Source organism: Eubalaena glacialis, chromosome 10 (genome assembly GCF_028564815.1).
Source record: "Eubalaena glacialis isolate mEubGla1 chromosome 10, mEubGla1.1.hap2.+ XY, whole genome shotgun sequence".
Taxonomy (NCBI): Eukaryota; Metazoa; Chordata; class Mammalia; order Artiodactyla; family Balaenidae; genus Eubalaena; species Eubalaena glacialis.
The window spans coordinates 116,113,417-116,139,296 of record NC_083725.1 but is presented as its reverse complement, the minus strand read 5'-3'; the positions used below and the strand labels follow the sequence as shown (position 1 = coordinate 116,139,296).

Here is a 25,880-nt window from a genome sequence, read left to right as displayed (position 1 = left end):
CTCAGGTGTCCTTTGGGGCTGAGGCCTTGAAGGGTCTGAGTAGCAAGTGTGGATGAGGAGTCCCATCCATTCCAGCAGCGCAAAGGCTTTTCATTCATTCTGTCAGCAAATATGTATTGTTCACCTATGATGAGCCAGGCGGTATCCTGGGTGCCAAGGATAGAGCAGAAAAAAAAATAAAGTTCCTGTTTTCTTGGAGCTTCTGTTCTGGTGGGGAGAGACAAATAATTAAATGCCAAGGAGTGAGAAGTGCTAATAAGAAAAACAAAAGGGTGAGAGAAAAGGGAGGTGCTATTCTAGAGAGGCTGAATAGGGAAGGCCTCTCTGAGGTGGCATTTAAGCCGAGACTAGAGTGAGGGAGCAAGTCATATGGATCCAGGGGCAGGAGCAGGATGGGCTGGCTCGTGCAAAGGCCCTGAGGCAGTATGTGCCCCGTGTGTCTGAGGAATGCGGAGGAGGCCAGTGGGTGAGGGGGAGAGTGAGAGGAGGTCAGATAAGCAGCCCCAGGCAGGTCAGATCGGGTAGGCCCTGGAGGTTGTGAGGACGTCTTTGGATTATATTCCTAGTGGGGTGGGAAGCCATTGGACAGTTTGGATCAGTAATTTAACACGATCTGATTAACATTTTAAAAGGCTTTCTCTGGCCATTGTGTGGAGAATAGGCTACAGGAAGAGTAGGTGGAAGCAGAGGTAATTAGGAGGCTATTATGACATCCAGAGGAGAGAGGAGAGCAGCAGTGAAAGCGGCCAGGAGCTGCAGGGCTCTGGGTCTGTCTTGAAGGGAAGGCCTATAGGATTTGCTGGGGGATTGGATGCTGGGTGTGAGAGAGAGGGGTCGAGGACGATTTTAAAGATTCGGGCCTCAGCAACTACAGAGTCGGGAAGTCTGCACACAGGGAGTATCTCCCACCCTGGGGCTGGGTGAGGGGTGAGGGGTGAGGGGAGAGAGGAGGCCAGAGGTCGGAGGCAGGGAGGGGTGGGGGGCGGGGGCGGGGAGAGCAGAGTGCTGTCCACAGGCAGAGCAAGGAGTGAGCGTGTGCATCAGATGCTCCTAGTCAGTCAGACAAGAAAACTGAGCCTTGGACCTGGCAGCCCAGGTCATCAGTGACCTTGGCAAAGGAACTCCTAAGTGCTGATGGGGCAGTGAGCAACAAGCCCGAGGAGTGGGAGGATGGGAGATAGGGAACCCGAACAGCCCCTGTTGCCGAAATATCGGCTTCCCTGTGCACCAAGGCCGAACAGAAGTACGGAGACAGGGAGTTTGGAGGAAGAGAGAGATGGCTTTATTTTCTGCCAGGCAGAAGGGAAGACACAGCAGGCTAGTGCCTCAAGAATTGTGCCTTCCCTCCTTGGGAATCAGGGAAGATTTTATATGTGGGGCTTGCAGTCCGGGGTATAAGATAAGGATCAAAGTAGTGAGGGTCTTGCATTCTTCTTCTCCTTTGCATTATTTCAAAGCAGTCATAGATGGCATCAGGCCGCCTGGTAATTGGGGTCTGGCAGTCTGGTAACTGCGTCCGTTTGCCTCTGGTTTATCGGCCGGTGATCCTGTTTCTGAAATGCAGAAACTATAGGGGGTGATTTGTTACCAGGGGCGTACAGAATGTGAGTGCCGGGGTGGTAATAAGGTTAGGGAGTGAGAGACATGCGATGTAACTCACATAAGAGTTAGGGGTGATAGGTGCCGAGTGTAAATTACGTAGTGTCAGGGAGTGAGGTTAGCTTTATAAAGTACAAATCTAGTTAACTACCAATTAGTGACAGTTAAAGTAAACCAAGGAGTGATTAACTCTTTCAGGCCAGGTTTTGTTTCTTCTCTAGCCTGTTCGCTGTTCCCTTTGTTTTCCCTGCTCTCAGAAGAAGGAAAACTCTCACTTCTATTTACATTGCAACACCCCCTTTTGAAGACTTTCGCTGTAATGGGAGCAGAGACGTGGTGTGGCAGCCAGAGGGGATTTAGAACCGGGGAGCTATCACTGCGTGTCTGCACGTGGACGCGAACCATCTGGTGGGGTGGGTGAACCGATGATGCAGGAGAGGGGGCGGCAGCAGGAGGAAGCCCTGGAGAAGGTGGGAGGGACCCTGGGGCAGGGCAGGAGCAGGGGAGGGTGCTGGTCTCCGCGGGCAGGAGGCCGAGGCTGCAGTCAGGTCAGCAGGGAGTTCACGCCGCCTCCTCACGCTCATCTCTCCATCGTCTGCTTCCCCTCTCGGTTCTGAGCTGGGACCTGAGTCCATCTGTCCCACGCCTGTCCCGCTCAGGCCCCCCACCAGCGCCCAGGTCCCCAGGCCCCTGCCCTGCCGGAGCCTCCGTGGGCGCCTTGGCTCTGTACCCCCTCTAGCCCACCTCAGCCTCGCCCTCTCCTGGTGTCTCCTCTCACTGGCCGGCTTGTACCCCTCATCCGGGAACTAACGCGCAGACTGCGTTTCTGGGACAACTTCCGGTACCTGACTGGACTCTGACCCTTGGGAGACGGGCACTGGTTCCATCTTCCAGGCCCAGAGAGCCTGCGTGGCCGCGCTGCTGGGTCCCAGAGCCTCCCTCTGTTAGGTGACCTGGCCGCAGGACCTGGGGAGCCAGGGACAGCCCGCCCCACCTGGCCGTCCGCTCCTCCGGGGCTGTGTCCTGCGGGCGGCGGGGGGACGCAAGCTCCCACTTCTGGGCACGTATTTGCCGGAGGAGGCCTGGCGTGCAGGCCTCTGTCCCGGGAGTGCGTGAAGAGCCAGGCTTCCAGGGAGCAGGAGCTCTGACCATCACCTCTAAGGTTAAGGGCGGGCAGGAAAGCGAACCTGATGATGGACCCCAGCTCACCCCCTCCACCTGGGCCTCAGACTTCACCAACTTTCAGAAACTGTGGCAGGACGTCAGCCTAGTAGCGGGAGAGAAGCTGAGTTCTAATCTCCAGTCGGAAGAGTGGAAGCTGCCGACGATGTGTCATTGCCTTGGGAGGTGGGATCTGGGGACGGCAGGTGCCAGACAAAAATGGGGTTTCGGAGTGGGAATGGTGTGACTTCTGTTCCTGACCTCGGCTTGCCTCATACTGGGCAACACACCTTCACGCCTCTGTTTCTATCATCAAGCAAATAGGAATCTGCTTCTTTCCAGCCAGTTCCCAGTTGATTTTTTTTCCTTTTTGGCTGCACCGCGCGGCTTGCGGGAATCCTAGTTCCCTGACCAGGGATCGAACCCGGGGCCCCCGCGTGGGACTGCGGAGTCCTAACCACTGGACCTCCAGGGAAGTCCCCCCAGTTGATTTTGAGTGAAGTGGCCGCGGCGTGAAGTGGGGACAAGGCTGGACAGATCTTGTGTCACAATGAGAGGCGCAGAAGCCTAAGGCTTGCTCGTTGGTAAGAAATCACCAATTTATTGAATGAAAAATCCAACATCCTCTTAGTCCCTCCCACCCCGGCCCTCTCTCCGGCTAAGTGAGCAGCACAGCCCCAGGAACGCTCTGGACAGCAGGGCTGAGCCGGGGGAAGGGCTGGAGGAGTTTGGGGGAGGTATGGAGAATGAGAAAAACGCTTTTCAAAATGAAGTTCTGTGCAAAAACTTCTAGAAGGGGTGAGAGGGCCACGGCAAAGCTCCGGAGGCGCTGGCGGGCTCGGAGGGCTGCAGCTGGAGCTCCACCCACGCGCTCCGCGTCTCCGGAGAAGGCCAAGGCCGATGGTGCGGGCTGAGGAGGGGCTCAGGCCCCCCGAGGCCGTGGAGAGAGGGAGGCTTGGCTAGGAGGACGGGGCCTGCCCAGGCCAGGGGTCCAGGTGAGGAGGGGAGGACAGACCGGGGAAAGGAGATGATGGACACGGGGAGCAGGGAGCCAAAGGGACCGGGGCCACAGACGACACGTTGGATGGGGCTGCCTCCCATCTCTCCGGGTCCAGAGTTGCAGGCAGAGGCGGAGGTGTGCTGGGGGCGTGGGGGAGGAGGCTGGGGAGGAGAGCCATCAACAGGGGGAGACCCAAGGACAGGGACCAGCGCCCAGGTGAGTCACACGGAGCCACCGAGAGACTGGCTGTGCGGACAACCAAAGAGCCGCTCAGGGACACGCGCGGCACCTACAGGGGACCTGGGCGCGGTGAACCCTTGCACGGGTGAGACCACGGAGCCCTCTCCACCCCAGAAACCCACGCGTGGCCGCAGGAATGCTGTCCTGGGGTGAGTGGGCGGGAGGGGTCGTGCCCTGTCACCCCACAGCAGTGGCAAGTGGCCTTGGCTCTGGGCCCCACTAGAGGGGGGCCGGCTGAGTGGCATCTGGCAGCTGAGCTTTAGAAAACGAGATCCTGGGGGAGATGGGGGAGGCTGGACCCCCTGCTGTGGGCCAGGACCCTGGGTTTCCTGTTTCCGGGAAGGGAACTGGCGCCACGTGGAGAAAGAGGTTGGAAGTCAGGGGAAGGAAGGCCCGGAGGACTCAGTTCCAGGGACCAGGGATGGCCGCCAAAAGGCAAAATCAACATGCCTTGGGACTGGAACAGAGGGAGAGGAAGAAAAGGAGAGAGGGAGGGTGGGGGCTGCCCAGGGATGGGACCCAGCATGGCGGGGGGAGGTGGGGGGGTGGTGAGGAGCAGCGTCCCCGGCGGCAGTGTCCTTCAGGACCGGGCCAGGGAGATGCAGGCCCCGGGGCCAGGAAAGGGGACGCTGGGCCTGGGCCTGCTGGCCTCCCCCTGCCTGCAGGCGGTGAGGCTGGTGGCAGTGCCAGGAGGGAGAGTAGCCAGGAGACGGTGCCCTCAGGTGGCCTTGCTGCCACTGAACAGTCCCACTGGAAAGTGCTTGACGTGGGTGGGCCACTGGGCTGCCAGCTGGAAGAACTTGATGTCACTCCACTCGACTCCATCGATAGACACTGGGGGTGACAGGGGAGGCGAGGGGGTGACCGGGGCTGCTAAGGCCATCTTCCCAGGGTCGCTGGGGAGGGCCACGGCCCCCCTGCCCCCCTCCTCCCCCGCCCATGCCCCGCCCGCACCTCTCAGCATGGTCTGCTGCTGCTTGGCAGAGCAGATGAGGCGGCTGATGCCTTCGATGACCTGGCTCTTAGAATCCACCTCCTTTTCTCGAGGCTTCTTGCTCAGGAAGATGGTGGGAACTGGAAAGCAAGCAGGAACCGCCTTGTCACAGCCCCTGAAAAGCGGCCACCACTCTCCCCCGTCCACTGCCCTCTCCCCCCAAGCGAAGGGAGGTGAATGGCAGACAGCCGCTTCTTCCTCCCCTGCTCCCTGGCTCCGGGCTACATATCAGGATCTGCAAGCTCCTGCTCCTCTCCCTGGGCCTCGATACAGTCACCGAATAACGAGGACCCAGAGCCAGATGGTCTCCGAGTCCCTTCCAGCTCGAATGCTCTGGCAGCCTGTGGGGCAGGGGGTCTGCTGCCCTGCCGGGTGCCTCCTTCCCACCAGCTCGTGCGCCTGCGCGGGGAGGCCGTGCGGCAGGGTTTGCGTGAGCTCAGCCCCGGGACGCCCTAGGCAGGTCTCTGGGTGCCACGGCGGCTTCTGGCTGCGGGTCTGGCATGGCCCTGCCTGCCCTCCGGGGGAGCTCTTCCAGAGAGGCGTGAACGGAAAGGCCCAGCTGCTTTGGATGCGCCCAGAGGAGGAAGGCGGGGCCCGGCAGTGAAGGAAGCCCCTTCCTGACGGCTGGGGGGCTGCGAGCGCCCCAGAGTCACCCCGCCGGCTTCTGCAGGCACAGAGCCAGCTGTGCGGCTTCCCGACGGGGACCAACAGCAGCGAGTGACGTCCCCACGGTGGCCTGGTCGTGGCGGTTCCTGCCTCACTTCCCCAGCGCACGGGACCGCTCCCCCGCCACTGCTGGCGCTGAAGCCACCCTCTCCTCTGGGCGGGGCTCCGTCCCCCTGAATTCTTAAAAAGAGCCACGTCCTTTGCTCACGAAGGCTTGGGTGGCCTCCAGGGTCGGGTGCGAGTGCTCCGCTCCGTGGGGCTGCGGCAGGGGGACACGTCCTCCCCTGTCACACCATCCATCCCGGAGCGCGGTGGCCAGAAAGCCTCCCTTCTTTACGGCAGCACGAACTGCCTCAGCCCCTAAGGTGCCGATGCTCTGCAGGGAGGGACCAGTGACTCCCTGGGGACCGAGGTAACAGAAGGAACGGACTCGTCCCACAAGGTGAGGCGGGACCCCCGCGGGACTCCCCCGCTGGATCACATGATACGTGTGCTGCCTTTGTCCTCGTCCACAGTCTCCCAGAAGCACATCCTGTCCCAGCCCCCGAGACGGACGGGGAGGCCTGGTGGCCCTGATGGCCTCTGGCCTCACATGTCACTTACCTTTCTTGTTCTTCTCTTTGGTGACCACGGTCATGGCCATGGTGCCGGAAAGCTGGGCCTCCCCACCGTGGGGCAGGCGGGAAACCTGCACCGAGCGGAAGACGCTCTTGAGGGTGTTCTTGGAGCTGGCGTCCCTCTTGTCACCTTCCCTCCTCCGCTCCCCAGGGTGGCCCAGCCAGTAGTCCACCTGGAGGCCAATCACATCCCCGTACGGGCTGCTGGGGCTCCTGGAGAAGGGGCGACGCGGGAGAGCGGGCTCAGTTCCCGACCACAGGGCAGACGGGGTGGAGAGGGCCCCGCCAGGCTCTGGGAGGGGCCGGGGGAGGCGCCCGCTAAGTGGCTCCGGGTTCCCTCCAGCCTCACAGCACTGGCTGGTGTGGGAGTGGAGAACCAGGCTGATCCGAGGACACAGCCAGGAGAGGGTGAAGACCCGAGTCCCCACGAGGGAACCGAATAAAGAGTCACACGGGGACGAGGGAAGCAGAGAGGAAGGAAGCTTTACGAAGTGAGAAAGTGTGTGCACGCACACGTGCGCACACACATACACAAGGACACACACACACACGCACACCCCCCACGAGCAGAGCCGGGGCAGAACCCCTCCAAGCGTGGGAGAGATTAAGTGGGGCAGAGGCGGGAGCACCGTGGCGGCTCTGGAGCAGCGCGGGGAGAGCTGACGGATGCCGACCTGTGGCTTTCTCCCATTTATGGCACTTCTAGCTCAGGGATAATTTTAGCTCCAAGGGGAAAAAGAGCTGATGTTTTCTTGAAAGGAGGCGTCAGACACAATAGGTACAGGCTACAAAAGTCATCTGACGATTCTCTTTCTGCCTGGATTCAGTGGTTCCATTAAAAAACAAGCTTAAACTGGATGGGAAAGGAGGTCAGGGTAAGGCTGGCCCCCAGGCACCCAGGAAGCCTGGACCGTGAGGTCACGACGTGACCTGCGGTGGGATTTCCTCCTTTTCACGCACTTCGGCAAGTCAGCAGCAGACCCTCGATGGGAAGCGAAGGGGGAAGACAGGGCAAGGGAGGCTGAGGGCTGGGGTCTGGGCTCCCCCCCGAGAACACTTCGTATTCTGTCACTGGGGGTTCTGGAAAAGCCACTGGCCAGGGCCTACCCTCTCGGCTCCACATGGACCATCACCAGAAGACCAGCAAGGTGAGGGTAGAAGAAAGGGAACGGGGAGGAAGAAGGAGCAAGGGCGCCTTTCAGCTCTTTCCCACCTCGAAGGCTGTTCCCTGAGCCCCCCTGTGGGACTGCCCTCCCGCCCACCCCCGCTCTGGTCAGCTCCCGGAGGCCTCCCTGCCCGCCTGATCTAAACTTTGGATATTTTACATCCTAAAGAAATTGCCGTCCCCCTTCATAGCCATCCCCCTCCCTAACTGTTCACAGCACTCTCTCTGTGGCTTTGGCCCTGCTGGGGCCCAGGAGCCTGGGCTCTGAAACAGGGTCCTGCCCGTGTCATTGGCCGCGGCAGCCTTTCAGTGATGGACAGACTGAGTGCCTGGAAGGAGGCCACACCTCCACGGGCCAGGCACTAATGCATGCTCTAATTTCTGCCTCACAGCAAGACTGATGTGGCTATTTCACCTTTACTTTCACGGAGTTGAAAGGAGGCTTAGTAACTTGCCCAAGTGACAAAGATTCTTTGCTTGACCAAACTTTAGTCAGGCTCCTGCACCTCTTCCCAGGCCCACCCGTGCGCTTCCTTGGAAAATCCAGTTCTTGCAAGGAGCCCCCGGCCCGCACTTCTGATCACCCTGGATCTCCGATCAGGCTCCTCACCCTCTACCTTCCCTCAGGAGTGTCGGCAGCAAGGCTCCCGTCAGGTCCTTTTAGCCGGAATCAGACCCCTCCTCACTCCCGATGTTCCTCCTGGTAATTTTCCATCCGCTGCCCCCACGCTGCTCCTGGACTGTAAACCCAGCTGCTCAAGGGTTTGGAGTCAAGTCCCTTCCCTCTCTCACTGCAAAATCCCATCGAGGTGGGCCCGACACCTACGGCGACTGTTCCCAGCGTGGAGAAAGCCTCTCTTGCTTTAACAAGTGTCACTGAGTGATCTGTTCTTTAACACAAGCTAACGCAGCGGACCTAACACACACCGTGACTCAAATCCGGTGTGTGACGCCCACGCCCACACTCCCTCTACCACACTGGGCAGTCCTACAACGAGACACATGCACAGCACTTTACAGGCTACCAAGGGCCTCTCTGCCCTTTGTCTCACTCGACCTTATACCTGTGAGGCAGACAGGATAGACGGGAGCCTGCACGTGCAGAGCTGTGTGATGACCTGCTTGGCCAGTGACCTAGCTCCACTGCTCTCGTTCCCTCCCCCGCCACCTTCCGAGCTCAGCGTCACCGTCCTACACGCTGTGGCAGCAGGGAAATCAGTCGGGCTGCTGCCCTGATGGAGGGACATGGCAGGAAAGACAGGAACCGGCGACAGGCTTACCCCACGACGGCCAGGGCGCTGCTCATGGACGGGGAGGAAGGAGGGGTGGCCATGGCATCTCGGCTCAGGCCAGAGCTGGAGGGCGGCGACGTGGAGGGCACAGTAAGGCTGACCACGGGTGAGTCATCACCATCGCCTGCCAGCGGGACAGACAGACACAGTTGGGCAAGGGAAGCCGTCCCGACCCGCTGGTGCCAGGGAGTTGAGGTGCCCCCGTCTCGGCTGCAGCCTGCTCCCCACACCGCCCCGGCCATGGCCTCGCCCCGAGGCTCGAGCTCTGCCTTGGCCTGGGACCCCCTGGGTCTTCGCCCTCTGGCCTGTTCGACTAGGAAGGAGATGGCAAGGCACCACCCTCACCCTGTAGAGGCCAAGGGGCCCCAGGCTCACCTGTAGTGGAAGGAGAGTCTTCGACCAGACCCACCTTCACCACCTGGGAGGGAGAAGAGACGCCGCATTAGATCCTCCTACCAAAGCCGGACGTGCTCTGATCAGCTGGAACCAGCAGCCGCCACTGAACATTGTTTGATCGTAGGCTTTAAAACTCTTTGCCGATCCCGAGCAGCCCGGGTAGTTAAGAGATGTGAAAAAACCCAGTTGCAAACAATAAGTCAGGGGCACAGAAGACCTGCAGCTCTTCTCTGGGGATGCAGGCAAGGCCACCTGGAGGGTGGGAAGCACTTTTGTATCCTGATCTCATTTCTTCTAAGACCACTTGGGCAGGAGGCCGTCGTCTCATGTCAGAGAGAGGGGAGGACCGGGAGAAAGCCTCGGCAGACAGGAGCGGGGTGCGGCGGGGGCTTGGGGGGGCGCGTGTGCTGCACCAGGCCCAGCGAACATGCTGGAACATGCTGGAACACGCTGACATGCTGGGAGCAGGCCCCTCCTTTCCAGACTTCCTGGAATCTGGAGGAACACCAATGAGGAGGGGGTCCCCAGTACCGCCGCTCCCTCCCCACAAGGCAGTGGTGTCCACTTCAGCTCCCCAGAGAATTTTAGATTCCTCTGAGAGAATTCCGGGAAGGACAGAGGAGGCCCTCCAGTGGCCAGCAAAGGGCACAGCTAGAGACAGACCAGGAAGGTCAGGACTGGGGCCTGAGGTGACAGGTGAATCCCGGCACCCGGCAGAGGCGCAGCAGGGCGGGGAGGTCATGGAAGCTGAGCCCCGGGGATGGCAGGGAGCAGGGGTCACACACAGATCAGAGCACAATGCTGCCATTCACTGAAATTTGTTCCCGATCCTCTACACATCCTGATTTTAATTCCCAGAAAGTAACACATCGATACTCTGAACTTCTGGACACGACTCCTCTCCCCTCGCTCCTCTGGCATTGCACGAGGCTGCCAGCTCCTTTGTTTGTCTGAATTTTTAATTTTTTCTATCTCTCTGTCTTGCTGTGAGGCTGGAGTAGGCAGTGACCCCCAGCTCCATGAAGATCCCACAGCTCCACAAAGATGTGGGTCAGACTGCCAGCCCCGGCTACGGGCCATGGCCCCGGGCCTCCGACGGGGCTGTGGGAGCAGCCCCAGTGGCTAATGGGGACTGACTGGACCAGGCAGACAGGAGGCTTTACGGAGGATCTCCCCAGGATCAGGCCTCTCCCAAGATCTCTCGAGACGCCCAGGATCTGGGACGAACAGAGAACAGGGACAGTGGGAGCTGGGCCCCTCACCCGCACATGCCCCATCTCCCCTAGAAGCTGGGAGGATCCTCAGGGAGACTGTAGGAAAAGATACCAGCTGATTTGGAAGAGAAACTCAATCGTCTCGCAAATGGAAATCAGAGTTCTCAGCCATGCGTCTGTGTCGTGCTTTGGCCCCGGGAGGGCATCGGCTCTGTCCCCTCTGGGCTCCCTCTCTTGGTCGGTCTCTGCCTTGTGGCCTAGCTACTGCCAAATGCAGCAAAGGCCGGTACCACCTGACACCAAAGATACCCAAGAGGTTTTCCTTTTATGTTCAAGATCCGTTCATGTAGAGACTCTGCCGTGACTAAGCAGGAGGAGGAAAGAGCCTCTTCCGCTTGGTGTCCACCTGACTCTGAAGGCTACCGACTCCTCGGACTTCTACGAATATCATCTATCGTTATCCCCGAGGCAGCTTTCTTTTCCCTGGAGCCTGTAGAACCAATGCCCTGGACATCACTCCCTAGGCCACGGCACCAAGTTCAGTGCCTGGTGTAATAAACACGATACCCGTGGTGAGCTGGGGATGGCCCCTGATCGGGAAAGGACACTGAAAGGAACAGCTCAGTGCCTGTCCCAGCCCGGGGCTCCCTCACCTTGGCACTGCTGACACTCGGGGCTGGATCACTCTCTGTCGGGGGCCTGTCCTGTGCCCTGCAGGATGGTTATCACGTCCCTGGGCTCCACCCATGAGATGCCGGTACCACCCCCGTCCCCAGCTGTGACAGCCAAACTTGTCTCCAGACCAGACACTGCCAGATGTCCCCTGGGGGCAAAATCGCCTCCGGATTGGAACCGTTGTCTAGATGAGTCCTGTGTGTGTGTGTGTGTGTGCGCGCGCGCACGTGTGCACGCACACGCGCAGGACAGGAAGGCCAGGAGAATGGGTGGGTGGGGTACGGAGAACAGGGGAGTTGTACTCACGCCAATGAAGGGGATAAACTTCTGATACGAGTCTTCATCAGGGCTGTTGGGAGAGACAGGAAAGCTTTACAGTTGGGGGGTGAGACTTCGTGGAGAGATGGGGACACAAGCTTTCCATGTTTTACTGTGGCTTTAAGGGAATCCAGACACTACATAACATCTTCCCATGGCGCCTCAGGATGGCGCGAGGAGCCACCAAATGGAGGCAAAAGATCCGATTCTGCACACGCTACCCCTGCTCCCGTGTCTGTACTGAGGGGCGCCCACACGGGTGGGGAGCCCAGGCAAGGAAGGGGACGCCTGGGGGGACGCAGTAAAAAACACTCTCATATCCTCTTGAGTTCTTACCAAGGGAAATGGGGTGGGGAGAAGGAAAGTATGAAAAAGCAAAGGAAACCTAAGATTTATCTAGCCCACCCAACTTGTTTTTAAGAAACCCCTCGGTCAACTTACAACTTGTGCCTGCAGGTCAGCATGGCTTCCGCCACGGGTAGCTGGTGCGTCACGCCCGCGCCGCTGATGTACTGCATCACCCGCCCGACCACGTCCAGGTGCTCTGCAGAGAAGCCAAGAGACAAATGTCGACATTTCAGCAGGCGAGCCCGAAAACCCTCTCCGAGAGCCCCCTTCCTGAGTCCCACCAGACGACCCCAGGAGCTGAGGCAGAGAAAGGGCTCTAAAGACCTGCTGGCTTGAACCTAAGGAATCATGGAGCAAAGAGCCGTCCTCCCATCCGATCTTCGTGCCGTCCTCCCCAGCCTGCCCCTTCCCAGGCTCGGCTTGCCCCCACCTCCGTTTCTGCTTGCAGTGACCTTGGAACCACTGCAGCAGCCTGCCCTCCCCGTCCAACGTCTGCCTGGCACTCCCTGCAAGGCCCGTGGGAGCACTGACCACCTCCCGGCCCCGCAGAGCCCAAGCTTGCGCCCATCCCTGCCACCTCTCCTCTGTCTTTCAGGAAAAGACATGGTTGGTGGAGCGTTATTCATATTCCCTGCCACCCTCACAGCCCCCCTCATTTCCAGCTGTGCAGAGCAAATGGCAGAGACTAAACACATCCAGAGTGGAAGGGCTGCGCTTAATAGGCCTCCTTTTAATAAGTACTGAAAAAAATGAACTCGCCACAGGGAGGAGAAGCAGCACGCCCCCCGCCCCTGGCTCTCCGGAAATCAGGCCACATTCTGTCCCTTACGAGGGGCCGTTACCTGACACCGGGGGCTCTGAGCGGTTGAACAGATCTCTCCAGCCAGAATCAAGGAATGTACTGCTATACCTACTGTCGACAGAGCCCAAGTACTTGGCCACCGGGTGAGAACCTGGTAGGTGGAAACCAGACAAGGCGAGCTGGTGAGGGGGTGAATGATGGCCCAGCCTTCGGTCTCCCTGCCCGTCACTTCCTGGGACCCAGCGCCACCACCCCGCTTCAGGAGTGGGCCCTGCTGAGCCTTTACCGAGGGGAATGATGAGAAAGCGCATGTAGCCCAGCCAGTCAGAGGTCTTGCTGGCCAGCGACTTGACGAAGAAGCGGAGGATGGAACTCAGGTAGCTCTGGCCGCCCACCGCTGCCACCTTCACCGGCCTCGGCATGGAGGAGTTGCAGTTGCAGCTGGGAAGCAAGGGGAGAGGCACGGCCACGTCAGGCGGGCCTGCGTCCTGCTCAGAGGAAGGCCCCAAGCTCAGACTTCACTTGATCTCAACAGCCCACGGGAAAAAACAAACCAATAAACAAAATAATACAGAGAGAGGCAATAAACCATAGCGCTTTTGCAAAAAGAGAGAAACCCAGGATCAGAGAGGACAGGGAACTGTCTAGAAGGAAGGCAGAATTGGCTGAGGCTCACGGGGAGAAGACTCGGCAGTGCCCTGGGGTTGGCGGTGGGCATGAGCCCAGACACCCGGGAACGCCCGCAGCTCTTTCCCACGGCAGGTCCTGAGGAGGGAAGGCCCTGACTCTGGGTAGTCGGAGGAACAGGAGTAAAAGGTCTTGTAAAACCCTGGGCTCTCTCTGCCTGGCCTTCTTCGTCATGGGCTTAAGAAGAGGACGAGGCAACTCAAGGTGTGGCAGGGGACCAGGCGGGGAGGCAGGCGGGCAGGAAGGTGACATTTTCACCCCGACCCTCTGGGGCCAGCAGGGGCATCAGAGCACCGTGGTCTGACACTGCCCAACCAGGTACCAACTGCGAATTCTTGGTCTGATGAGGCCGGGAGGTCCTCTCACTGCTTAGAAATCAGGGTGGGAGGATGAGGTCAGAGGGAACCCCCCAAAGGGCAGGAGAAGAGCCGAGCCCTTACTAGCGCTGGATACGGGTGAGCAGGGCGGACAGCACGGCCTGGACCTCCACCGTGGAGCATGTGCACACGACGGGCTTCCGCTGGTCCTGGAGCAGCTCTGCCACGTACTGTGTGGGGTGGGGGAGGGAAAGGAGCAGGGACACAGGTGAGGCCACGCAGCAGGGGCACTGCCTCCCCGCAGGCCAAGAGGGGCAGCGAGGCCCAGATGGAGCTGCAGGGCCCCATGCTCTGTCGTTCAGACCACAGCCGGGCAAAGGTCAGGCTTCTGGCAGCGAGCGAGGAGAAGGTGGGGCCGGACCCCACGCAGATGGGCTCATGCGGAAGTGTGGGAAGACCTAGGGCACATTAGATTCTAACTCGGCCTCTGCCGCCCACACGCTAGGTGGCGCCGGGATCTAACCGGGTGGACGGCGGGGGCGGGAGGGACAGGGGCTGCTGTTGCTGTGCCCCTTCCGAGCGGCCTTCGTGGAAACCAGGGCGCCTCTGGCGTCTCACAGCACTTGGTGCTCCCCGAGGCACCTCCCTTCCATTATGCTGCCTGAGACACAGGGCCAGGAAGGCAGGCATGACAGGTGATACCACTGTTTGTTTAAAGCTGAGGAAACTGAGGTACAGAAAATTGGTGATTTAAGCCCCACAGGTGGGAAGACGACGGCACTGGGACTAGAGTCCAGAACTGTGGGCTGAGTTCGGGATAGGGGGGCCTGAGAAAGGGGGGTGATTTCCTATTTCCCCACACCTTGCCTTTCAGATCTGTCTCTCGCTCCCCAGAATCTCTCCTCCACAGCCCTGCGACCTTCGATGCTTTACCTGGCCCTGCCAATCAGTGGTGTTCACAAGGATGACGTTTTCTGGGAGGGCTGCATCCGACACCAGGATCTGATTCAGTTGGTCATATACCACCTTCCTTGGAATCTACAAGGACAGAGGCGTCTGTTGGGCAGTCCCCAGGGAGCTGAGGGTAGGGCTGCGTGGTCTAGCGGGCTGAGAATTCCTGGGGCAGAGGTATTCAGAGAACAGCGACCAGCGACTTGCGCAGGAGACCCGGTAGCCCACCGGCCAGAGCGTAAGGGGAAGGAGGGGGATCAAGAACGAGCAAAGCGAGGCCTCAGAACACAGGCTGGTGCGCCAGGAGCACAGCTGGCCGTCCTGCCAGAGCAGGAAGGGCCCCGAAGGGTCATGAAGCAGGGCAGCAGGAGACGAGGAGGAAGACGACAGCAAGCAGGTGCTCACAGGATGGAAAACGAGGGCAACAACGGGGAGAGAACTAATGAGAGCAGCAAGGAGGCTGTGTGGGGAGCCCTCCCGTCACAGGGAACAAAGGTATTTCAGGAACAGCGATTAACAAGAAGGACAGTACCTCGCCCCAGGCACCGGGCTATTCTAGTCCCGGGTTCATTTTCAGCTATAAGAGCGTCAGCTCAGGAAGCCACATGGACACAAACTTCCCTTCCAATGATACGTATCAGGGAAACGAACAGGCCTGCCGTTGACCGCGGGAGAGCAGGAGGTCTGTCGGGGGAGAGTCCTTCCCCCGGAGACTGACCTTCAGAGGGAACAGGACTCCCGAGGGCCAGTTCCTTCTGCGCCTGCTCCAGCCACTCTTAGGTCTTTCAATCAAAACATTTTAATACTGTTGACGTGCCAGCTTGAAACCACTGTCATTGGCCCACAGCACCACTAAGGGTCTCAGAGCCCAGAGCAGACATCCCGTGAGAGCCGATGGCTGCTGTCCCTAGAACCAGTGTCCCCGCACAGTCTCCACTAAGGTCTGATGGGGGCAGAACAAGCCAGAGTCTCCTGCCCCGTCCCCCGCTCCCCACCAATTCCTCAGTAGTAGCAAATAACAAGCATGCTAGACTTCCCCCTTTAGGTCTGTCTTCAAGACTTTATTCAGAGCTGTTCAAAGTACTCCCCCCTCCTCTTCACCCAACCGCCCAAGGAGACAACAGAACAGAGACCAAGGTCCAGGGGCGCCCGACAGGCCGGGGTACCTGCGTGCTGTGGCCCAGGTCCGGGGACCGCTCGCTGTCGGAGCTGTTGGTTCTCTCGCTCAGGGGCTTGGAGAGCTGCCGCTCCTTCAGGGGAGTGCTCCTCTTCTGCCGGGGGGTGTGCACCCCGTCCACTTTGCTGCCACAGACGTCGAAGGAGGCGGTTAAACAGCCCCCTGACCCAGAGCCATGGCCTGCCCCCTCTTCCCGAGGCCCCTCCTGCCGGGCCTCCCTCATTCTACCCGACACTTTAGGAGCTTCTTCCAACCCTGAGTACCTGGGAGAGGCAGAGCCCTGGAGGTCTGTTTTACTGGACTTCATCGGAGTTTTGACTTTCTCTGGCACAACCAGACTTGCGCTCACGTCTCCCAACATGTCCTGGTCAGTGATTTCCTGCCACGGAGGAAAGGAAGCAGTGAGGGTTACTTCGCCTCGGTGACCACGGGAGCCTCGTGGTTCCTGCCAGGGCCCATGACCATCACGAGAAAGTCAGTCCCTCGCTCTCTTTTCCGGGAAGCACGGGGTTCTACAACTCCTACCCTACCCGACGAGGACGCCATGACTGTTTAATTTAGCTGAATGCACCCGCTGTGCCGGGAACCATCTCCTGCTATTCAATCTGTACCCTACATTTATGAACTGACAGCCCACAAACCTGGGCTGATGATCTACCTTCTCTAGGTGGGAAGGAGAGTGTTTCACTCAGGAAGTGACATGACTGGAACTTCATTTTAAAAAAAAAAAAATTAATTAATTTTTGGCTGCATTGGGTTTTCGTTGCTGTGCGCGGGCTTTCTCTAGTTGCGGCGAGCGGGGGCTATTCTTCGTTGCGGTGCACGGGCTTCTCACTGCGGTGGCTTCTCTTGTTGCGGAGCAGGGCTCTAGGCTCACGGGCTTCAGTAGTTGTGGCTCGTGGGCTCAGTAGTTGTGGCTCGTGGGCTCAGTAGTTGTGGCACACGGGCTCAGCAGTTGTGGCTCGCGGGCTTTGGAGCGCAGGCTCAGTAGTTGTGGCGCACGGGCTTAGTTGCTCCGCGGCACGTGGGATCTCCCTGGACCAGGGCTTGAGCCCGTGTCCCTTGCATTGGCAGGCGGATTCCCAACCACTGAGCCACCAGGGAAGCCCCTGGAACTTCATTTTGAAACGACCGCTGTGCAGTATGGGCCAAAGTGGACCAAGAGTGGAAGATGGGTTACTCGGATTACGGGTGAACTACAGTAATGTCGAATCCAACCTAAGGCTTTGTCAGACACCAGATCCTTAATGCAGCATTACTTACTATAGGAAACATAAGCCTGAGACAATTCCTCCTAGGACTCCGTTCAGCTAGCAGCTCCCACTGTGAGGCGGATGCGCAGCACACCCCCAGATGGTATTCGGTCAAGTTCTCTGCTCCCTCCCATCTGCTGGGTCCGGCCTCCAGTCCCACTGGCTGAACTGCGGCAGAACCTGCAGGCCCAGCTCAGACACCCTCCCTCCAGGTGAATGGCTCTGTCCTTCCCGGGCCCCACAGAGCCTCTGCGCCGGGTGTGCCGCGGCTGGCTTTCCTCCCGGAGGTGGATCCATGGTGTTCTCATTTTTGCACCTTCAGTGCTCAACACGTGTATGTGTGTGGAATTTCAACCTGTGCGTAATTAAATTTGGCACCCCAGCCGATCCATCCCATGCACCCCTGAGCAGCTCCAACAACTCTTAGCGGAAGGAGCTGACTAGTAATCACTTGGAGACTTAATGCTGTGGGCTGTCTGGCCACTGTAAAAGCAACCTGGAGGAAGGGATGGTTTTTCAGGGGAAGATACTGGTCATCGTCTCTGAGAAGTAAACAAGGGTGACAGATAGTGAGAAATTATCTAAATTAGCACTTGATCAGATCTAACTAAAGGGCAGAATGGGGACATTTCTGGTTTGCTAGTTTGGGGAAGAGCATTATATTCCACGGGTAAGGATTCTGGGAGGAAGAGCAGGCAGGACATTCACAAGTCCACAGAGTTAGGCCAAAGTTTCAGGGTGGTCATCAGGGTCTTTTTGCCTGTATTTCTAAAGGTACCAAAGACTATTTTAAACAGCTGAAACAGGAGCCCGAACCATACATACCAGAGTGTCTGTTTCAGTCAAGCTGTCATCTTGATTTTTAATCCAAGCAGATTTGACTTTTTCTAAAGCAGCCAATTCCATCTGCAAAAATTATAATAATTAGTCATCATCAATCCAAATATCCACCACTCTAACTTGTTTTCTAGGTCCCTTGGAAGCTTAAAATACTTTCACTTAATCTGAAGACCTCATAAAATCTTTGGGACTTTCATCTTACAAGGAGCATATTTTTGTGAAAACTGAGCTTCAAAAAGGTCAGTTATTTTGTGATCATTAAATTAATAACACAGTGAGATGTGGAACCCAGAAATTCTGACTCTCACAAGACGTCACCAGGGAAGATAAGCTCAACGTTCAGATGGCATGGCTGTGGGATCCGTCAGTCTTAACCCTGGATTCGGTAAACACCCTTGCCCAGGAGGGGCACACAGGGCCTCTTCTGCTGTCAGAGTTGCTAAGAAGAAAGGGGAATCTCAGAGTTCACGTCTTTGATTTCGAGACTAAAAACATCCATGGTAGCCAAATGCTTTTTGCTTGGTAGAAACGTCTGGAAAACCCTCAAACAGAATATACTAAGCCATTTAGGTGTGAAATAATTCTCCCTTTGTCCCCAATTTTTATTAGCATTTCTCATAATAAAAATGTACTTTGCAAATACAGATACATAACCAGATTTTTCACACTTGCTAATGCTGCTTCTGGCTGTGCAGACACCAGTGTCAAAATCATAAGCAGTTGCGTGTTGTGGGTCTTAGCTATGGGGAAGGTCCTGGCCTCAGTGGGTCTCTGGTTCTTGTGGGGAACCACGGAATCAGAAAGGATCAAGGATATCCCACCTCCTCCCAATGACCCAAAGCCTTTTCTCTGAGTAAATAACAGAGTACAGAGAAATGGCCCTAATAAGCTCAAGGGGCCACTCAGCAAACTAATGAACAAGGACCACAAAAGTAGGCCCATGTCATATGCTAAACCAGGGTTTCTCCACGTGGGCATCGCTGACATCTGGGGCGGGTCTTTCTTTGCTCAGGGGCATCTTGTGCAGGATTTGAGCTACATCCCTGCCTCCACCCACTAGATGCCAGGAGCAGCCCCTTATCCCCTATCACCCCTCCTGTGAGAACCAAAAATGTCTCCAGTCCTTGCCAAATGTCCCTTGGGAGGCAAAATCACCCTTGATTGAGGACCACTGCTCTGAGCCGTCTGCAAAACGAACCTAACACACAGGGTCACAGACCCTGTGACCCCTGAGGGTGAGCCGGTTTGGCTCAGAGCCACGCACAGCAGGTTGCCTCCAGATTGCACCGCTAGCTCATTTACACATTGTCTGTATGAATAACCGATGTTAACAGAGTCCACAATCCCAGAGAACTCTTCATCAGACTTATGACTGAAGATGGTTTCACTCAATTTGGGATCTCAGCATGACAAATGAATTAAACACGTTTTAAAGAGGAGGAATCGGGGCGATAACACCATCCTACTGGAAGGCTCTCAGGCAGCAGCCCTGTGGTCCAGCCCTCCGACAGTAGAGCAGTGTTTCACGGCACAGCGCTGTGCTGAGATGTGCTGAGCGCTCTAAGGTGGACTCGGGGTGGGGCACCTGCGGGCTGTGCACTGACTCTTCTGGATGTTTCAGTCAGTCCCACCGGGAGCAAACTCCCGATTCTCCCAGTTCTTCTTCCTGCTTCTATAAATACTTCAGGCTTTTCTCACCCCAGCAGCGCAGTAGCTGGGTTGCCTAACTGTGTGGCTCCGAGGCAGACGTGGCAGTGCAAGGCGCTGTGCCTGGGGGCGACGCTGGCTGCTGCAGGGGGTGCACGTGCTCGTGTGTGTGTGTGTGTGTGTGCACGCGCGCGTGCGCACGTGGAGGGGGCAGAGTGCGGTGGTACTTTAGGCTCTCAATTTTACGAAGTACTGGTCTCTAGCACCGTGAGTTACAGTGCTGTGGAATTAGCAACTTTTAGCAGCAGGCAGTCCTGGTGGAAAGTCTCCATCTCTTGGCCGCCCCAACTGAAGCGCTGTCAGGGCCTACTGTTATCAGCTCCAAGAACCAAATTATGTTGCTACTGTGTGCTCAAGTCTTGGGAAAACTCAACAACTGTAATAATTTGTATCAGCAGAAATTCCTTCTAGTTCTAGTGATAAAACTGAATCCTCTGAAATTTGGGGAACAAAAAGGAAGGTTAAGAAAAATAAATGAATAACAATGCTAGGAAATCAGGGCAGAGAGGACAAAAGCTGGGCAGCATGTGCATGCCTGCCTATGGATGCACCATCCCCGTATGTTTTCCCTAATACGTTTAGAAGTTCTCTGTGTAAGAGCACAGCCTCGCTCTGTAGTTCCCAAAGTGTCTTTCATACTAAAGGATTCCAAAGTTCCACACCCACATCAAGACATATGGGGCTCTTCAAAATAGAAACATCACAGAGAACCAGCAAAGTCTGAAATCTGGCCAAGGGAACCAGAATTTGAAGAACTCACTAAAAAGACATCTAGATTCTATCAATTTCAGGAGTCCAGAACTGGAATGGCTCTCAGGGTCTATAATAACCATGGCGAAGCAGCTTACATTTACTGATGCTCCCCATGCCGTAAATCAATCCAACCATCAATCAAGCGCCATGCTGGAGGCTTTAGCTGCATTCTCCCACTGGATCTTCACACTGCCTTGTAAGGCATGTCCTTTTTACATGTAATTTGTAGATGAGGACACGAAGTCTGGGTAACTGCCCAGATCACACAGTCAGTGGAGTGATGGCGTCAAGATTCAAACCCAGAAGTCTGACTCCAGAGCATGTGCTCTCAAACCAGCCCTACCCTGCCCCAAAGAAATGTTTGGCCTGAACAGGGATCCTTAGGCCATCACACTGTAAAGACTGATACTCCATTGACTTTTGAGCTAACTGGGCTCCTGGGCCAACACCTTTACCTCACAAGTAAGGCACCTGAGGCCCAGAGCATCAAGGTGATTTTTCTCTTTAAATTTGGTAAGCCATGCAGCTGAGACTAAATGTAGAGCCTACAAATTCTATCAACCCAGAAACAGCTTCATTAGTATAGAGTAGTTTCTCTTACTGATTTAGTAACGACGATCCCTAAAATTTATTGAGCGGTCACCATATGTTAGGTGTCACGCTTAGCATTTCTGAGGCATTAATCTCATTTAAAATTTGATTGCGTTGTGTTACAGTAGGGCCCTTGTTCTGCATTCCTAGGACACAGTAAGACAGTCCTCCCCTGGCCAGGTCCCAGGTTTCTCTCTAGAAGAGTCATCCCTTATATTTATACTTGCTATGGAATCTGGCTCCAGTGGCCAATGATCTGTCCATGTGGATAGTGATGATTCAGCAGGGCCATCCAGCAGCCCCCTGTGAGAAAGGGCAGCCCCAAGCCGCATCCTGAGCAGAACTAGTCAGGTAAGGCCTCCTCAGCACCAGATCATATGAACCTGGGCTGGAAAGGCTGAGAGTGCCCGGTCTGCAAGTGGCGGGCCTGAGGTTTCTCTGTGGAGGGATTCTCGGTGGGGGCTGCCATTTCCCATCCCACATTTACTCGCTAAGGCCACGTGGTGCCGCTGTTCTAGGGCCGGATCACCCTGCTGCGCCTTCAGCAGGGAGAGGGATTAGGTGGACGACAGCGCCACCTGGTGGCAGGAGGCAGTCCATGAGCTGACGGTCCGCAGACACCTGGGACCGGCAGCAGGCAGCCCTTCCATAGACAGCGCTTTTCAGGGGATGGAGAGCCTCACAGGCCTTAGGTCGTTTCCTCACAATTAATACCTACGTGCAGGGTGAGTTTTGTTTTCCCTCTGTTAAAGCGGCAAGAGCAGGAGGACTTAAAGGATTCAGTTTTTTTGATCTACAGAGAAGACACCGGGCTTTCAAAGCAAACCGAAAACTGCACTAAAATCAGGCACGTCATCCTGCCTTTGGTCATACCCAAGGGGGAGGGCAGCTTCCTAGGGCCTGAGGTGGGTACAGCATCAATCCGGGCTTCTGCCCCTGCTCCACTGCTGGGGAGAGCCTTCCCAAATAGGGACAGAGCATGGTCCCGGGGTGAGGCGGGGCTCTGGGGTGCTGCAGTAGACAGCTCCTTTCCCCTCTGGCTCGCCAGGCAAAATGGAAACCAGCCCACCGAGTTCTAAATTCTTCGAGGGCACTGCCCACTTTCTGAATAAAGCCCATATAATTTCTCCTGAACAGACCTTGGGGGCTTCCTGCCCCTTTGCATCCACCCTCTCCCCAGCCTGGATGCAGAATCGCCACCACTGGCCGGGTGCCACGCTCCCAGCTACCGCATGATGGGCGTTGAGGGAGAGGTCTTGAGGCACTGCGTGTTCCTGCGTTGAGGGAAGGCGCCAGGTCATGGCGGGAACAGACCATAGAGAACACCCGCCTGGCCACAGCAATATCCTCAGCGCACTAAGAGCCCAGCAGGACTGAGATGACAACCGAGGTTGAAACGAGATGAGATGGCCCGTAGGTCCCAAATAAGCCAGGAGCAGAGGGCCCAGTGTTAAGCCCTGACTCTCCCCTGGTCCCACTCCCGCACCCCACAGCCATTGGTCTTGCTCACAGGGCTGGTGGTGTCTTTGCCGAGGCTGCCCTTGCTGTTGAGGCTGCCAATCTCCGTCTGTGAGCTGGACTGCGACATCCCCTCAAAGAAGGGCCTGTGGCAAAGAAGCACAGCCAGGGTCAGTGGCCGCCAGGGCCCAGAACAGCAGCTCACGGACAGCCGGGCAGAGCTGGTGTTCAAGAAAGATCGACAACCCGGGCTTCGAGGATGCCAGCGAGGAAGGACACAGCAGAGGCTGGACCAGTAGGGACCTGGACCGAAGGACTTCAGGAGAGTCCTATCGGGGCTTTTGTCGGTTAGAGGCTAAAGCAGCGAGCTTTATCCAGACGGCAGGAGGTTCAGCAGGGGTGAGGAACCAAGATTCCCGGGTAATGGGGGTGGGGGTGAGAGAGGGGGTACTAGGAGATCGCCATGGCCTAGAGAGACAATGTGACACAGGGGGTGCGGGCCTCACTTGAGCTTGGGCTTTGGTGTGCTAAGGATGCTCTCTGTCTCCTCCATCTCGGGACCACTGTCGCTGGGATTGTACATCTCCAGACTGTCATACAGCTCGTCCAAGTCTTCTTCCACTTCTCGTATCTGTTCCCGGGATACGTGTTCCAGCCCAAAGCCCACCTGTGGGAGAAAACAAAACCTTGGAGTCTGGGGCTACCCCTATTAACGACATGGCAGACGGGAAACTCCTTCCTCCTGGGCAGGCCCCACTGGCTTCCCTACCCAGTCCCCTTAAGGGACGTGCCATAGTTTCACGCTCATCAGGGTGGTCTTGGTGTCCTTTCTGTGATTTGATCCTGAGAGCAGGGACGTGGTGAGGCCACCGTCCCCTCTCAGAGCCTCCCTAGAGCTCCCCACTAGTACCCGGCGTCAGGAAGAAGACGGGGGCTGAGATGGTACTTCTCCCAAGGAACAGGCGCAGGGAAACCCAGACGCCTGGGGCCCTGGCGGGCTCACGCTGGCCTCCTCTAGAGCCCGCAGGGGACAAATCTCCATCCCTGCCTCAGTCCACTGAGAAGAGAGCCCATGAAAACTGGCTCCAGGCCTGCCGGAGCCCCGGGAAGGCACTGCTTCTCTTAGCGGCCAGTTCCTGACGCCATGGAGGAGGCTCCCACCTCACAGGCTGCTACTCGCGAGGTTCCCCTCGGGGCAGGAGGGAAAACTGAACAATAGCAACTGGATCTGTGCTGGACACCCCACACCCGAAAGCTGGGCAGAGCCATGTGCCCCTGCTCCGAATACCGTGGAACCTTGGGTGCTACATGTAAATCTTTCCTTCTCTTTTCGAGTAGCAGAAAGCCCTCCTTTAGCTACCCCCTCACTTGGGGTTCCTGGAATCTTGACTCCAGATTGTGCCCCAGGAACGAGGGTGAAACTCCGGGAATTCTACTCACCATCCAGCTCGGGAGTAAGGGGTCGTACCTCGTCTGAAACTTTAAACCGCTTCAGGAGGGCCACAAACTTCTGTTTGATGTTAGGTTGCTGTAGGGACAAAGCCACAGTGGTCCTCAGCCAGCAGCCCCCTGTGGACGGCGATCACTTCCGGCAGTCATCGAGGACCCACTTTGGTAAAGAACCGGGGCCACACCCCCACCCCAGTAACTCCCCATGGTCACCTCCCGCTCATCCCTTTCTCCAGAACTTCAGAACCACGGTGCTGACCGGTGAGCGCCACCTGTATACACGCAGGCTCCTCAAACACGACGTTTCCAAAACGGAGCTCACCCTCTGCTCTGTGCCTTCCCCCTCCTGGTCGCCCAGGCGCCGAGGAGTCACCGAATCTGAACCCGGAGCCTCCCCCGACCCCCAGCCCAGGGGTGCTGGCTCCTACCCTCTTGTCCACCCGAAACCCCACCGCTTCCGTCCGGCCTCCTTCCTCGGCCCTGTCTGCGGCCACCGACCACCCTCAACGAGCTCCTCCCCCCACTCCCAGTCTCATGCCCTCCAGAGTCCGCTGCGACTCTTCCACACGCAGATCTCACCTCGTCACTCCCCAGATGCAAGGCCTTCACCAGCCCCAGAGCCTCAAGAACTTCGGTGTCACCCTGTGTCTGCTGAGCGCTGGCTCTGCCTGACCGTGGCCTCACCCACCACCCAACCCCTCACACCCCACTTAGGTGGGAACTAACTGCCTACGACATGGCACCCCTCTGGGCCATTTACATGGTAACTTCTGCCTTGACTAAACATCGTCCCCAGATCCTCTTGGCGAAGTTCTATTTACTCTTAGAAAACCCATCTCCCGGCATCGTGCCCGCGAAGCTGTCCTGCTCAGAGCCGGTCACTTTCCCCTTAGGGCCATCGCTGCCCCTGACGCAGAGCTCGTCTGGCGCCCGCCCTACGGGGTTACGGTCACTTGTGTAGATGTGTCCATGTCACTGGACACGGTGAGCTCCCTGACGGCATGGACCGGGCCTTCCTTATCTCTACGTGTCCGACCCCAGGCACGGCGACTAGCTTGTGGCCCTCAGCACCCTCCTGACTGGGTGACAGACTCACCGCCTGGGGATGGGGGAGACTAACTTGCGGGTGAGACTGAACTGGGCCTTCAAGAAAGGGCGGGGCTCCCCAAGGTGGAAGGGCACCCACAGTAGAGGAGGAACGGGAGCCACAGCGACCGAGACGCCAAAGACGGTTCAGAGAACGCCGAGTCAATTAACACGTCTAGAACAAAGTGCTCTTGGTAGGGAGAGAAGGATTCGTGTGCACGGGAGACAGGAGTGAAAGGACAATTACTCTGGCAATCTGATTGGAAAGTGCCTGCAGTTAACACAAAAAATAAAACACCTTTCGGGGAGTGGGTGTCAAAGGAGCACTGAGCTCTGGTCGTCTAACCGGTGAAGCTACGGAGGCGACCACAGGAAGAGGCGATTTATATAGCTCCAGGGGGCACCTTTGGGAAGAAAACGGGGCCTCTTTGTGGTTACAGCACAGGACAAAGAAAAACTTAGCAGGAGGAGCCACAACGGAGAGCGACCTCCAGCCTCTCCCATCATCAGAGCACAGGGTGGGGCTGGAGGCCAGGATGGGCCTTACCCGGCCTAGGAGCGCCAATCGAGGATTAGAGGCCTGAGGACGATGACACAGTTCAAACGCGCTCTAGTCGTCGTCCAGTGGGGGAATCAAGGCCTCAGCCTTGAGGATTTATTATACATTGAAGCCCAGGGATACCCAAGGGTGCCTGGAGGGAGGACAGCGTGTTTCACGGTGGACCAGGCTCAGATACGACACGTTCGGAAGGTCTGGCCTCCACTTATTTCACTCCTGAAGGTGACGGGAATCTCTGCTCTTGGAGTCCCTGGGCTGCTCTGTGCTAGAGAGAACCAGGATGCCTCTGGGGACAAATGAAACTGTGAACTTCTCTTCCAAAAAGCTCCTGGCACTTTTGACTCCCCTGCACTCTGGCACGGGAACCCCAGAAGAGGTCAAAGTTAACCTAGAAATTCAGGTATTAAGCATCTCAGTCCAGGACTCTAATTTCACCAAAAGTAGCGACTCCTGAGGAGATCGCATGCAGGAGACACAATCCAAAGGCCTCTGGTCTCTAAGGTTCTGGATCCATTAAGGCAGGCACTGTATCAAGCCCACAGTTCCAAGCACTAGCCTACTATTT

At 57.1% G+C, this 25,880-nt stretch overlaps 1 protein-coding gene across 1 annotated transcript in view; it reads right to left on the bottom strand.

Moving 5' to 3' along the window:
• Positions 1-3,346: 3,346 nt before the first annotated feature.
• The window catches only part of PACS1 (phosphofurin acidic cluster sorting protein 1), a 146,748-nt gene continuing 124,214 nt past the window's right edge, over positions 3,347-25,880 (bottom strand). The window contains exons 8-24 of the mRNA XM_061202085.1: positions 23,690-23,749; positions 22,728-22,888; positions 22,274-22,367; positions 17,698-17,778; positions 15,883-15,998; positions 15,609-15,744; positions 14,425-14,529; positions 13,615-13,721; positions 12,774-12,928; positions 12,528-12,638; positions 11,779-11,881; positions 11,326-11,368; positions 9,110-9,152; positions 8,723-8,858; positions 6,264-6,490; positions 4,955-5,074; positions 3,347-4,834 (exon numbers count right to left, since the gene is read on the bottom strand). Of these exons, the coding sequence (XP_061058068.1) occupies positions 4,719-4,834; positions 4,955-5,074; positions 6,264-6,490; positions 8,723-8,858; positions 9,110-9,152; positions 11,326-11,368; positions 11,779-11,881; positions 12,528-12,638; positions 12,774-12,928; positions 13,615-13,721; positions 14,425-14,529; positions 15,609-15,744; positions 15,883-15,998; positions 17,698-17,778; positions 22,274-22,367; positions 22,728-22,888; positions 23,690-23,749 (1,914 nt within the window). The 3' untranslated portion in view covers positions 3,347-4,718. The remainder of the gene's footprint in view (positions 4,835-4,954; positions 5,075-6,263; positions 6,491-8,722; positions 8,859-9,109; positions 9,153-11,325; positions 11,369-11,778; positions 11,882-12,527; positions 12,639-12,773; positions 12,929-13,614; positions 13,722-14,424; positions 14,530-15,608; positions 15,745-15,882; positions 15,999-17,697; positions 17,779-22,273; positions 22,368-22,727; positions 22,889-23,689; positions 23,750-25,880) is intronic.